Source organism: Falco punctatus, assembly GCF_963210335.1.
Source record: "Falco punctatus genome assembly, chromosome: 5".
Classification (NCBI taxonomy): Eukaryota; Metazoa; Chordata; class Aves; order Falconiformes; family Falconidae; genus Falco; species Falco punctatus.
The window spans coordinates 32,122,098-32,135,675 of NC_137584.1; the positions used below are offsets into that span (position 1 = coordinate 32,122,098).

General features: G+C 48.2%; 1 protein-coding gene across 8 annotated transcripts; it reads left to right on the forward strand.

Moving 5' to 3' along the window:
• The first annotated feature begins 2,561 nt into the window (after window positions 1–2,561).
• MYCN (MYCN proto-oncogene, bHLH transcription factor) lies at window positions 2,562–9,315 on the forward strand. Of its 8 annotated transcripts, XM_080390512.1 has the most exons (4): window positions 4,180–4,395; window positions 4,726–4,790; window positions 5,683–6,497; window positions 7,809–9,315. In XM_080390512.1, exons 3-4 carry the CDS (start codon window positions 5,774–5,776, stop codon window positions 8,405–8,407), a joined length of 1,323 nt encoding a protein of 440 aa, XP_080246638.1. In that variant the 5' UTR covers window positions 4,180–4,395; window positions 4,726–4,790; window positions 5,683–5,773; the 3' UTR covers window positions 8,408–9,315. The 8 variants fall into 8 exon arrangements, with proteins under 8 accessions (XP_080246639.1, XP_080246637.1, XP_080246641.1 ...); XM_080390513.1 differs by lacking the exons at window positions 4,180–4,395; window positions 4,726–4,790 and adding an exon at window positions 2,562–3,159; XM_080390511.1 differs by lacking the exons at window positions 4,180–4,395; window positions 4,726–4,790 and adding an exon at window positions 2,562–3,068.
• The last annotated feature ends 4,263 nt before the right edge of the window (window positions 9,316–13,578 follow it).

The window sequence follows — 13,578 nt, forward strand, 5'->3', positions numbered from 1 at the left end:
TCAGGGAGAGTGTCAAGAGAAATATTTTAAATTACTCATACTCAGCAGCTACACAGCGGGGATCTGTGCAACTACCTAGCAAGTTTACTGAAGGTATACAGGAATATATCTGCTGTTCTCAATCTGGCAGCTCTTCTAACCGTTATGCTAACTTTAATGGCTACCTCCAAATATTTAATCCACCTGAAAATGTTAATACTGCTATCTAATAGGTAATGTATCGGGTACTTGTTTAAGAAATAAAAAAATAAAAAATCCCAGGTCTATGAGTGTTCATACTTACACCCTTTCTAGTCCTACACTGGAAGTTTCATGTGTCATTTCTGCTGCCTGAGGCAGAACAAGATAAATCATTCCAAAACTGTCATGCTTTTTTGCCAAGAGCACTCAGAAGACACACCTCCCCCCCGGTTAAGGCAACCCTTTATAAACACTTTTTAAAAGTTAACATGGAGTCACGGAAGTATATACATTACTTCTGACTAGCCAAGAAAACTCAGAAATGTACTAAACACTGTGTGCCTCTACGGGAAACAACTGCAGGCATATCAAGTAATACTGTCCTGTTTCTTTTGATCTTCTCGGCAGTTGCAGGCTGTAAGGGTGAATGAGAGGAGGTATGTGTGGCCAAAGAAATTTGCATTACACAGCCTTCCTTAATAAACCAATAACGACAAAAGGGAAAATGTTCAGTTGCCCCAAACACCAGAAACATCACAGAGTATTGTGCCCAGGTGTGTAAGTCCAAGCTCTCAGCACAGTGCTTTGTCAGGCCAAATTAAAGACCACAAGATCTACTTAGATTCTTAACACTGTATAAGCAAAAGTATCTTTTAGCCTTTTGAACACTTTCCTATAAACCTTCTTCTACTTTTACTGATAGTGAATTCTTATAATGCCTTAAAATATATTGGGACCCAGTTCCAATACCAGCACATCCTAATTGCCAACGTGTTTTTTTTAGTGAAATGATGTAATCATAAATTCACAGTAACTGCAAGTAATTTCAGGTTTCCGTTTGCCTTGAGGCTTCTTGATATATGCCATTTCAGGGACAGAAAGCATCAGAGAAAAAAAAAAGTAAATTGATAAAGTAACCCAAAGCAAACTTCAGCCAAAACAGCAGAAAGATTTGTGCAGTCCTTCCAAAGCTTTGCACGTATTTTCCATGTCTTTCTCAACTGCACAAGACAAAACAACAGATCTGGGGTTTTAACAACTATTTTTACCTGAACAGAGTTAGTGCTCATAAACGGCAATGTTTCTCAGCATACCGTTTGCCATTTCCTGTTTGGTTGGGGTTTTTTTGACAATGAAAGTTATTTTAAAAGATTTGTCTCAAGTGTTACCTCTTGTTAACATTTTCATCCACAGTACTACAAAAGACATCACACACCACAGCAGAACTTTCCTAGAAGTTGATAGCTTTGTTCCCCCACACACGCATACAAGGAAAATTGTAAAAGGCTCCTGAGAAAATCTGAGAATTTATAATGAATTAACAATAAATCAGGTAGCAACCTATGTCCACCTCTAAGGTATGGACATATCAGCATCTGCATATATAAAAACATCAAAGTGTGGAAGACAAAAAATCATCACTTCAAAGGAGCAAATAATATATAATTGTTTAAACTGAGGAAGGTCCTCGATTGATGAGTATAAATAAATTGTTCAACCATTTGGTGAGACACATACTAACTGTTCATGTCTCCTCACAAGCTGCAACCTGTTCAAGGCTACTGAAATGTGAGGGGAAAAAAATCCCAACCACCCACACCTTTTTTGCCCAGCCAAATCATCCAAACAGAAATTAATAAAGCTTAGTGCTTTCGTAAGACTTCACATCTTCAAAGTACTGAGCACACATTAGCTAATCAATGAATTCCCCTGTCTTGAATCCAAAGTGCATTAGAGGAATGGAGGCCAAATGACGGAAGTTCAGGCAAGCCTGACCTCAAACATCTCACCAGCTTGCTGCCTCAGGGGCTGGCTGCAACACCCCAGCAGGAGCCGGTTTTATGGTGTGCTACCCTTCCACAGCTGACTCTAGCCACCCGCTACTTCCCAGCCGAGGTATTACTCATAGTGGGGTATCCAAAAGTCACCTTCAGCTTGAATCACACTCACTCAGAAGCTCTAGTACAGAAGATGTGCCTTCCAGGTGTCATCTGTGCTCTCAGCCAGGGCCAGCCAAAGGCTCCTCAGCAAAACGGCAACCAGCTACACCGGTGCCGAGGGGAAAGGCCGACAGGAGTGAGCTGGGGGAGTGAAGAGTCTAGCAGAAGCTCACTGCCTCGGCGGGGGCCATTTCAAAGCAGCTGTCACCCTGGGTCAGCCAACCCAACCTGCCCGGCCGCCGCAGGCAGCAGGGGCAGGCTGCCGCCATCACGCCACCCGCAGCTGCCCGGTGCCGCAGGCAGGCCTGCCCAGGGAGCCCGGCCGGCCTCGGTGCTGCACCGGACACCGGCCGGCTCCGGGAGCACAACGGGCACCCCAGCCTGTTTTCGAGGCCACCTCTGGACACCGAAAGGTTAGTGGACCCCCAGGTTTTGGCCACTGAGGCATGACATGGAGGCGAGGGGGCCACTGAAAGGTTAGTGGAGCCCCCAAGTTCTGCCCACCGAGGTGTGACATGGAGGCAAGGCGGTATCGCCACACGGGAGAGGCAGGACCTTCCCGCACGGCCGGCCCGGAGCTCCCGGGAGGGGAGGGGGTGAAAGGCCACATGGGGCGCCTCGGGCTTTATTCCCGCTCTCGGGAGAAGCCTCCCCCGCCTCAGCCGACGCTGCTCTCCCTGTCATGCCTCTCGGGGCCGCCGGTTTGGAAGACCGCGGGCTCGCCCCCAGCGTCGGGCGAGGCGGGTCAGGGAGGCGGCGCCCCGCCCGCGGCGCCCCGGCAGCCCCGCCGCCGCACACAAAGCGGCCGCCCGCCGCCACCAGCCTTCCTGCGAGCGACGCCCAAGTCCCCGCCTCAACCTGCAGCCTATGAGAGCGAAGGCGCCGCCCCGAGCGGCGGCCGGATCGGGATCGGGATCGGGATCGTACCCGCCGCCGCGCACCGCCGAGGTGAGCGCCGCGCTCCCGTCCTGTCGCGTCCCGTCCCGCGGCCGGCCCCGCCGCGGCCCCCGCGTCCGCGGGGAAAGGAGGCGAGAGAGCGGTGGGTGCCCCGCCGCTGGGGGGATTGCGTGGGGGCGCCGGGCGAGCGCCGCGCCGCCGCTCCTGTCGGCCCTCCGCAAGGTGTCGCCGTCGGCAGCGGAACGGCGGGCGCGGAGGCTCCCGCCGAGTGTCCATGGCCAGTTCCGCGGGGCCGGGCCGGGCCGGGCCGCGCCGCGGCGGAGAGGTGTGCGCGGGGGAGCGCGGGCCCGGCCGGCAGCCCGCCCGGGGCGGCGCGGCGTCGGCGTGCAAGCCCCGCTCGCCTAAGTGGCGGCGGCCACCTCAGATTATTACTTCTGATTTACAAAGCCCAGAGTCGCAGCGACTCCCTCGTCCAGCCACTTCCTTTATCCCTCTTTTTGCTTTTTTAATTGCCCCGGGTGTTGCCGCGGGAGATCGCGGCCGCGGGTGGCGACGTTTCCCTCGAGCTGGGGGGCCGGGGTGGCGCGGGGAGGGGGCGACACAAAGGGACAGCGGCCGCGGGGCGGTGTGGAACGGGGGGCAGCCCCCGCAGCAGCCGGGCGCCCTCCCCAGCCCGCCCCTAGCCCTTTTGCACCGGGAGCGGGACCTCATTCTGCTTGCGGAGAATAAAGAGCGAATGGTGCTTTTGGCGCCAAATGCCAGGCACCTCCCTGCTTGTATGGAAATCAGGGAGGTGGGGTTAGGCTCCTCTAGCTTTTCTCTTTTTTTTTTTTATTTTTTTTTTTAATGCTCCACTCCTCGGGTGTGTCAGCTTTTTTTCTTTTCTTTCCTTTTTTTTTTTTTAATGCCTTTTGGCGGGGGGGTTAATAATATCCAGCAGCTTCAAAGCCAACCAGTGACAGTCATCTGTCTGCAAGCAAAGGGTGAATGCGGAGGCTTGGGCCAGCCGCGGGGGCCGGGCGGGCTGGCGCTCAGTAAAGTGCAACATACAAGATCATCTGCTTGCTTTTTTTTTTTTCTTTCTTTTTTTTTTTTTTCTCCCCCTTTCCCCCCGCCACTCCTCCCCCTTGCAACACCCACCACCATCACCAAGGAGGTAAGAAGAGGAAACTGCAGGGTCTGGGCTGCAGGACAAAAACCCAATCAAATAAATACAATTCCACATCGCATTTGAGTTGCTAAACTAGGGAGGATGGGAAGGGAAAGGAAGCGCAGGGGCATTGCAGTGCGTGAATGGGTTTTTCATTGACCAGAAGAAAATCCTGGAGGATATTTTTGTTTTGTTTCGGAGCTGTCGCTTTGAGATCGCCTGTGTTTTGTAGGTGCCTCTTTACTGCTTTGCATTTTAAACGGTTTAATGTATTTCACGAGTAGAAAAATGTACAATACTGGAAGTGATCAGGGGGCGGGGCAGGGGGAGTCCGCAGCTGAGCCGGGCTCGTTTCTTTGCATTTCATCATAAGGCTTTTAATGGATTTTTTTTATTCCCCTTTTGGTCTCCGTTTCAGCGTCAGCTGTTGTGAACCCAGCAGAACGGTTTCCTTTCGCGTTACCTTAACCGAGCTGAAGGGAGATGCTGATTGTCTTTTTTGGACTTAGGTTTTTTTGTGTTTTGTTTTGGTTTTTTTTAATGTCTGATGCAACTGAGGTCTCGGAAGAGGAATGGGGCTGTGGTTGACTGGTCGTGGCTAGTGAGTGGGGGGTCCGGCCGAGGTAAGGGCAGCAGCGTGCATTTTCCGGAGGTGAAAGGGCTGGAAAGCTGGTGTGTTTGCAGGAGGTTTTATTGCATGAAGTGGCAAAATGGGCAAAGTTATCGTCCTTGCAACCTCTCTGTTGCTCTTGTCTTAAACGGGGAAAGGGGGGGGGGGGAAACTTCCCGTACCTTCTTGGCAATTCAGGAGGCTTTGTTGGTGGCGCCGGGGTGGTTTTAATGCATTTTTGTGCGTGAGATTATTACATAAGGTTGATAATTTGTGTTGCTGCTGGATTTCCCCTCCCCCCCCCCGCCTTGTGTTTTGTGCGGATTTCTCTGGCTCTCTTTGAGTGAATGAACTGGCGATTTGCGAAGTTGCAAAGAGCCCCTCCGCCCCCTGTTTTGCATCCTTCTCTCTCCCCTTTGCACTGCTCCGCAGATGACAAAAGGAGTAAACTTCCTTTACTTTTGCTGGCATATTAAGAGGGCTTTCTGGAGAGATTACGGTATTAAAGCATCTGTCTACAGTTACTCTGCTGTTTTGAGCGTTTGCAGCAGTTTGGGAAGAGCAGGCGAGGGCTATGTGCAGAAGCACAGAGGTGCTTTGCATCCTTGCTGTACCTTGCCGCCTGGTTTTGTGTCCTTACGGAGCGCCGGGGAAGGCGGAAAGCTTTGCATGTGGGAGCACTACCTGATCGCTTTGCTTTGAGTGTCTGAGTCGGGAGGAAAGGTGTGTGAGTGAGATCCCTTTTTCCTCAACTTTCAAAAGGCTCCCTCTTTCTTGATATTGCTGATGAGATTTGTATTTTTTTTTACTTCTATTAAGAGGAAGGGAGTCGCATTCGTGTCTGTTTGTTTCTTCGTGTTTTAATTGTGGTTTGGTTTGGTGTTTTTTTTTTTTTTTGGGTTTAGTTGCAGGTCTCTTCCCCTTGGTGGAAATACCCATAAAACCTGTCTGTAAGACCATTGCCTTCCCCCAAGGATCAACAAGAAGAGACCCGTAATGCCAGGAATGGTCAGTAAAAACCCAGACCTCGAGTTCGACTCTTTGCAGCCCTGTTTCTACCCGGACGAAGATGATTTTTATTTGTGCGGGCCGGACTCCGCTCCCCCCGGGGAGGACATCTGGAAAAAGTTTGAGCTGCTGCCCACCCCTCCCCTGTCTCCCAGCCGGGCCGGGCTTCAGGAGCACCCCCCGGGGGGGGCCTCGGTGCCGTGGGGAGGGGCGGCCCTGGGGGGCTGCCGCCCCGCCGACCCCCTGGACTGGGCGTCCGAGCTGCTCCTGCTGCCCCCCGAGGCCGACCTGTGGGGGGGCTCGGACGGAGGGGACTTCTTCGAGACGGGCCTCGGCGTAACCAACAACCTCAACTCCATCATCATCCAGGACTGCATGTGGAGCGGCTTCTCCGCCCGCGAGAAGCTGGAGCGGGCGGTCAGCGAGAAGCTGCAGGGCAAGCCGCCCGCCGCCGCCCCGCCGCCGCCCCCGGCGGCCGCCGCCGCCGGCGGCCCCGCCGCCGCCAGCGGCCGCCCGGAGCTGGGCGGCGCCGTGCCCGAGTGCGTGGACCCGGCTGTGGTCTTCCCCTTCCCCGTCAACAAGCGGGAGGCCGCGGCGGGCCGCACCGCGGCGGCGGCGGGCGGCTGGGCACAGAGGGGCGGCCGCCCGCCGCGCCCCGCCGGGGACAGCCGGGCCAGCAGCAGCTCCGGGGACGACACCCTCAGCGACTCGGGTAAGCGCTCGCCGGCCGCAGCCGCGCCGTCTCCGGGGTGCGAGTAAGGGGAGGGGGGCTGGCGGTGCGGCCTGCGGGCGCCGACGCGTCCGCGGGCTGCCGGGAGGCCAGACGGGGGCGGCTGCGCCCCGATTCGGTCCCCGTCGGCGGCACCGACGTGCAGGGGCGGGCGGGGCGGGGCGCGGGCCCGCCGGCAGGCGGCAGCAGGCGCGGCGGCAGCGGCGGGGCCCCGCGGCCGGGGCCCCACGGGGGCAGCAGCGGCGAGGGCAGCAGCAGGCCGGGAGAGCGGCGGGGCAGGAGCCCCGGGGGGGGGGGGGGCAGCAGCCCCGGCCCGTGGGGCCCCCTGGTGCTGCCCCCCGCCCCCCCCCCCGGGGCTTCCGTGCCTCCTGCGCCCTGTCGCTGGAGTGCCCCGTCCCAGCGGCCGTGCTGTTGGGGGGGCTGGTGGGCAGAGCAGCGCGGGCTGCCACTGGCACCCGGGGGACCAGGTTCGGCGGGGATGGAGCGTGTGCCCCCCTTAGGCGTGACCTGGGAGGGCTGCAGCAGGGTAGCGACCCCTTAGAGCCGCCCCTGGGCTTGCACTGCCAGATCCTAAAATGCTCAGAAACACTGTGGTCTGTGCCGGCAGCGGAGTCCGCTTGGGCCGGGACGTGGTTTCACGTGTGTAGATGCGCTGGTCCGTCTGACCATCGCCATAAACTTGGTGATCCGTCCCGGGTTTCAAAGACTGCTGTCCCTTTAATGTCTGGTTTGACAGCTTTGGGTGAGGAAGCACTTCCAACAGCTGTCTTCTTGGCAGTGCACCAAGCGTCGGCTTAAAGGGTCCCCGGCTGGAGCAGCTTCACCTTCTGCCTCAGAACAAACCCAGCGATTGTTTCGTTTTCCGGCTGTTTTTCTACCAAGCAGGGGCTGTGTTGTGGCACTGTGCATGCCTTTTGTACAGCAGCTCGGCGAGTCCATTCAAAATACATACATTCTGCCTAAAACCTGATTTATCTGCTGCTGCCGATTATGTGGGTGGTAGCCCCACTTTGACTGAAGATTAAAAGTGTTTTTAAAAAAAAACCCAAAACTCATTACACTTACTAAACTTACAGAAATCACTGTTCTTCAGTCATTTCATGTATGTTACATACTTTGCCAGATCTACATCTGACTGCAGATGGTGGGCACACCCTGTTCTCACCATCAGTTACGTCATTGCTGCTTTTGCTGTACATAATTTGTCAATACATACATCTGGGTTGCTGTTTGTTTGGAGTATTTTCTGTGAGAGTAACGTCTCTTTTGTTTTCCTTCTTATATTACCAAAAGATGATGAAGATGAGGAGGAAGAGGATGAAGAAGAAGAAATAGATGTTGTGACAGTGGAGAAAAGGCGCTCCTCCTCCAACAAGGCTGTTACCACCCTTACTATTACAGTGCGTCCTAAAAATACCACTTTTCCATCAGTCAGGACGCAGCAGAATGAACTGATTTTAAAGCGTTGCGCACCAATTCACCAGCAGCATAATTATGCAGCTCCTTCTCCATACATGGAGAGTGAAGAAGCTCCACCGCAGAAGAAGTTGAAAACCGAGGTGCCCCGTCCAGTAAAACCCACGATCCAACCAAAGTCTAAGAGTTCAAGTCCTCGAAACTCTGATTCAGAGGACAGTGAACGTCGACGCAACCATAATATCCTGGAGCGTCAACGGCGTAATGATCTACGGTCAAGTTTCCTCACATTAAGGGACCATGTTCCAGAACTGGTTAAAAATGAGAAAGCTGCAAAAGTTGTGATCTTGAAAAAAGCCACTGAATATGTTCATTCCCTTCAGGCAGAGGAGCAGAAGTTATTGCTAGAAAAGGAAAAATTGCAAGCCAGACAACAGCAGTTGCTAAAGAAAATAGAATACAAGCGGACTTGCTAAACTTTTTTTTGTTTTGGTTTTTTTTGGCTGACCAGGACAGTCATTGCCACTTTGCACATTTTTGATTCTTTAAAAAAAAATTGTGTTTTTTGACGTTAAGAATGTTGGTTTTACTTTCAATCCAGTCCCTGAAGTAATCGACAAACTCTATTATCCGGGTACGGAGCAAATGGATGTTCTTGCAAGGAGTTTATTGCAAGACCACCAAACAACGATGGACTGCCTTTGTTTTTCTTCTTAAGAGCTGTAGATGGTGGGGATTTTTTTTTTTTAATTGTTGTGAGCATTTGGAGCTGCTGATGACATCTAGTTGAGTTTTAAAATGTTCATTCCTAAGTTTTATGGTGCTTATGTTCTAACGGATGTTACTTTAGGGGTTGGCATTTTGTACCCCTGTGGGAATTTTCTGTAAATACCATCTACACACTTGCCTTTTGTACATGTCTTGGGTTATGAGAGGTGGCTTTTGCTACCAGTATTAGACTGGAAGTTCATACCTAAGTACTGTAATACCTCAATGTTTGAGGAGCATGTTTTTGTATACAAATATATTGTTAATCTCTGTTATGTACTGTACTAATTCTTACATTGCCTGTATACTTTAGTATGATGCTGATACATAACTAAATTTGATACTTATATTTTCGTATGAAAATGAGTTGTGAAAGTTTTGAGTAGATATTACTTTATCACTTTTTTGAACTAAGAAACTTTTGTAATGAAATTTACTATATATGCCTTTTCCTAGCCTGTTTCTTCCAGTTAATGTATTTGTTAATGTTTGGTGCATAGAACTGGGTAACTGCAAAGTTCTGTGTTTAATTACTTCCAACGATGTACATTTAGTGCTGCGTCTTATAGCACTTTGAAATACCTCATGTTTATGAAAATAAATAGCAATTACATGATGTGCCATTTACTATTTTCCTTTTAAATGCAGTTCTTTTAAATAAAATCTTTTAACTTTGCAATGTTCATGAAATACAAAACCAGGGTCCCTTATCCTGGGCACTTGAACTCTCAAACTATAGGTGACCCTATGAAAAGTCAGCTAGGCAGGGCATTTCCATTTCTGGTTAAAAAGCAATTGTAGTAAGAACAATTTCACTATTTTTATGATACTTAGATCTCTTGTGATGTCAGGATCATCCCAGGGGACTGAACGTACCACTGTTAATGTATAGACTCCTATGTCTTGTGAAGACCTGGAATATCTACTGTATGCAGAGAACTCTGAGGGATCAGACACACTCGTATGCTTCTGCTAAGGGACTGGCCTTGGTGTGGTAGACAGGTGGAGAAGTAATACACTTCCTACAGCATAGAAAATGAAATACTTGTAGTAAACAAAATCTTACTTGACTGCTGTTCTTATTTGCATTACAAAAGGCTTATTCTTAAAGCGGTCCGTCATTGCATAGGAGAATTAATGTTCTTGTTTGTAGCTGAAGATCCTGTTTGTCACTACTTGTGCTGTTGGTAAAATGAAAAATCCCAGGGAAGATAGCTATGAAGTGTGTGTTGAATGAAGCGTGGCTGGTGGTTGTCTAAAGAGTTCTGATTGTATTTGGTGTGACAGGAGCAAGATGTGTAAGTCTGTGAAATATGTTCGGTCATTTTGGTAAACTCCTTGAGAGCAAGAAATTGTTTATTTTCTAGTCTGTACAGGTATTTCTGACATGTCTTTCTCCACATTGAACCTGCAAATAAGGCATGGCCAGTAAGCAAGTGTTTTAAGGATCAGCTTGCAAGGAGCTAGTGTGGGACATCTGCCCTTACTTTAGCCACAAAGGACGTAGCTTGCTTGGTGATGGAGATACAGAACATCACAAATTTACCATGAAGTAATGGAGAGTAAGAGTGGTATGGGGGCAAAATTGCCACAGTAATGGATATGCCATGTGTCCATCCCCTGCAGTAGCTTGTTGGTGTATTCATAGCCTGTGCATTCTGGGGCCGCAGCCAGCTTCTGTACCACGAACATCGGGAGTTGTACTTAACTGGCATTTTAATTTCGGTGCTGTAAATACAGATCCTCAACAGGCACAAATTGGTGTAACACGATTTAGATTCAACTGGGCCTACACAAGTTTATGCCATTTGAAGAACTGGTCTGAATAGACTTACTATCCTCTAAACCGGGACTTGAAGACCACAATCATTCCATGAATAGAATCCGTGTCTGCATTCCCTTGATATAGGCTTCATGATGCTTCTTGCACTTTCCCAGTACAGTGAGAAGACAGTAAAAGACAAAACCTAAGCAGAGACAATTAATGTGGACAAACGTAAGGGTACATTTAATTTTACTAGTTAATAACAATTTTCAAACCCCCTTTCGTTAGCAATTTTTGTTGTACTGCTGTTGTACTGTTTTCAAACAAGACACAAGTCGCATGAGTCTTCTTGAAGAAGAAAAGTTCTTCAAACATCCATTGTATTATCTATAACCTGTGCCTGCTTGACTTCCAAGAAGGGCTTCTTATAACATGAGTTTACAGTTAGACTTGGTATAACAAAAAAAAAAACAACAACCCAAGTTACAGCTGTATACTGGCCAAATACTTTTCTAGCACATGTAAATCATATTCTGAACAAAAAATTAATCACAGAATGATCTGTCACTGTCTCTTACAGTCTAGGAATGTACTAAGGATTGAACATGCTAAATTTAACAGATTCACTTCCCTTCCCACTCCTGGAGAACATCTGGTCCAAATCCTCCACTCGGGGCAGGGCCAAATTCTAGGTCAGATCAGGTTGCTCAGGGTCATACACAGCAAAGGTTTGAATGTCTTCGAGGATGGAGATTTCACAGCCTCTTCGAAAAAAACATTTCATTTTTGGACTGTCATGACTGACACAAATTTTCCTACTGTCTATTTGGAATTTTCCCTGCCGCAACCCCTGCCCATTGTGTCCTGTCTTTTTGGTTTAACCTCCCAGGTTGGAGGCTGGCTCCACCTTCTCTGTAACATCCCTTTAGGTAGTTGAAGACAGCAATTAACTTCTTTCTCTTCTTGAGACAACCCAGTTCTGTCTTGTATTGTTGTGGTATCCAAGCAATTAAAGTCTAATAAAGGTGTCAAATACTCAGATTTGTTTGGATATTCAACACAATACCGTCTGAAAGCCTCTTTTTTCAGTGTAGGAGTCTTGGCCTGGTCCTTCTGAATTCCATTATGAAGGTCTAACTGATCACAATGGAGGTAGAATATGGCTCCTTACGGTTCAGAAATGCTCCCATATACTGTACTGTTTGCTTCTATATTCTGTACTACCAGTACTTTGGGCTTGTCTTTTTTTTTTTTTTTTTTTTTTTTCTTCTTCTAAATAACTTTTGGGACTTAATAGGTTTGTTTTCATATTGTTGCTCTAGGGAGCAAGTTGTCAAGGACAAAAGTTTTTGTGAACAAAAATTCAGTTCTAGGATGTTATTAAATTACAATTGTTAAGTAGAAAATAGTGGGTTTTGATGATAAAAAGAATTGAGAGGTGTACAAAAGATAGCTTTTTAAAAGAAAAGGTTAATAATTAATTTAGTAATCTTTTCTGAAGAACCAGTACCCGGAAGGGTATACAGAGAAGGACACATAGCCACAACAGTAACAAAAGATCCTTCTGCATGTGTGTCTAAAGTGAAGATATCTATATCCATATGATATCTTACAGACTCAAAAGGACTCTGTCAAATAATGAACTGAGGCACTATTTCTTTTTTTAATATATATGCCTCATTGGCATAACAAATGCAAACATATCTATCTGGATAATCTGTTAGAAAATGTGGCAAGTACCTAATAACTGCTTATTAAAAAGTGAGTATTGCCAATTCCTGAAGGGAAAACCGAATTAGATTGATCACAATCTTATCTGATCTGCTACAAAAATTCCCAAGTTCTTTTTCATACAAGACAGAATCTGCTGATGGAATCAGATGCTTTCCTCCCAAACTGCATATCCCAGAGGATGGTCTCCTTTCACTTGTCTGTTTATTTTCTTAAAAATGCCACTAAGAACACAAGGGACTTGAAACACCAAAATGTAATGAATCCTCCATAAACTAGTACAAGTAAAACACCAGCGGGAGAGTGTAAAAAGGTGAAATGTGTTAATGATGTCATTACCGCTAGGTCACCTGTTGCAGTGAGTGCGAAGGAAAGTGCATTTCTCAAACCCCAAGCTGCTGTTCCAGTAACTTATCGCCAGATCTTGGCAGCACAGCTTGAGATTTCATGATGTGTGTAATTTGCAGAGAGCGCATTTGATCCTGGTAAGTATACTGATAACCAAACTAGAATAAAATTACTTTTAAAAGGATCTGATTCTTAAGCCTGAATGTCCAGGCTTTTGGCTGGTTTAAATCAGAAGATTTGATTTTATTTACAGTTTTAAGTTTGAAATGATGAATTTAATGACTTTTTAATGTACCATGTTATCACACTCTCAGCAAATGCTTCATGATTTATACTTGGATTCTTTTCTTCCCTTGTATCCATTTCCCCTTTCCTTTTTCCCCCTTTCCCCTTCCCCTTCCCCTGTATACCTAAACTACGTGTTGCCTCTTCTCTCAGGAGCCCAAAGGCATCAAACTTAGAGAGATTTGAGGTGTCATAACAACCTCTTTAAAGTAAGCAGGGATTTCAGTAGAAACAGAAGATACGCAGCACTTCCAGAAATCTCACAGGAAAGCAATGGTGCAAAATATGGAAGGGAAGTTGATTGTAGAGCCAGCAGGGTGAGTTTTTTAGCCCTGGCACTTCTGGTTACTACAGGAGCATCGAAAAGCAGAGCACCAGCTTGCCTCAGCAATTGCCTGAACTCAGAGCACTCACTCTCTGCCCAGACAAGCTTTCCCTTCGACTGGGCTGTGCTAGCTTTTGCTGCCTACCTGCTTGTGCTGACCCTGCAAGGAGACTTGGCCACAGTAAAACAGGCATTTTACTGTTAGGTTGCATGAGGTGGTAATTTCCCCTGCCTTCAGATCTGTGATTCTCTGGCCAGATCTTACTTAGGGATTAGTTAGATATATATTTGAGCAGCAGTTGACTCAGAGAAGACAAAATGAATTACTAATCTCCAAGCTGTGAACATTCCTTTTATGTATGCTGTATGTGTAGCTATGTATACATGCTGCACGAATACAAGGCATTCCATATGTATTGATACAT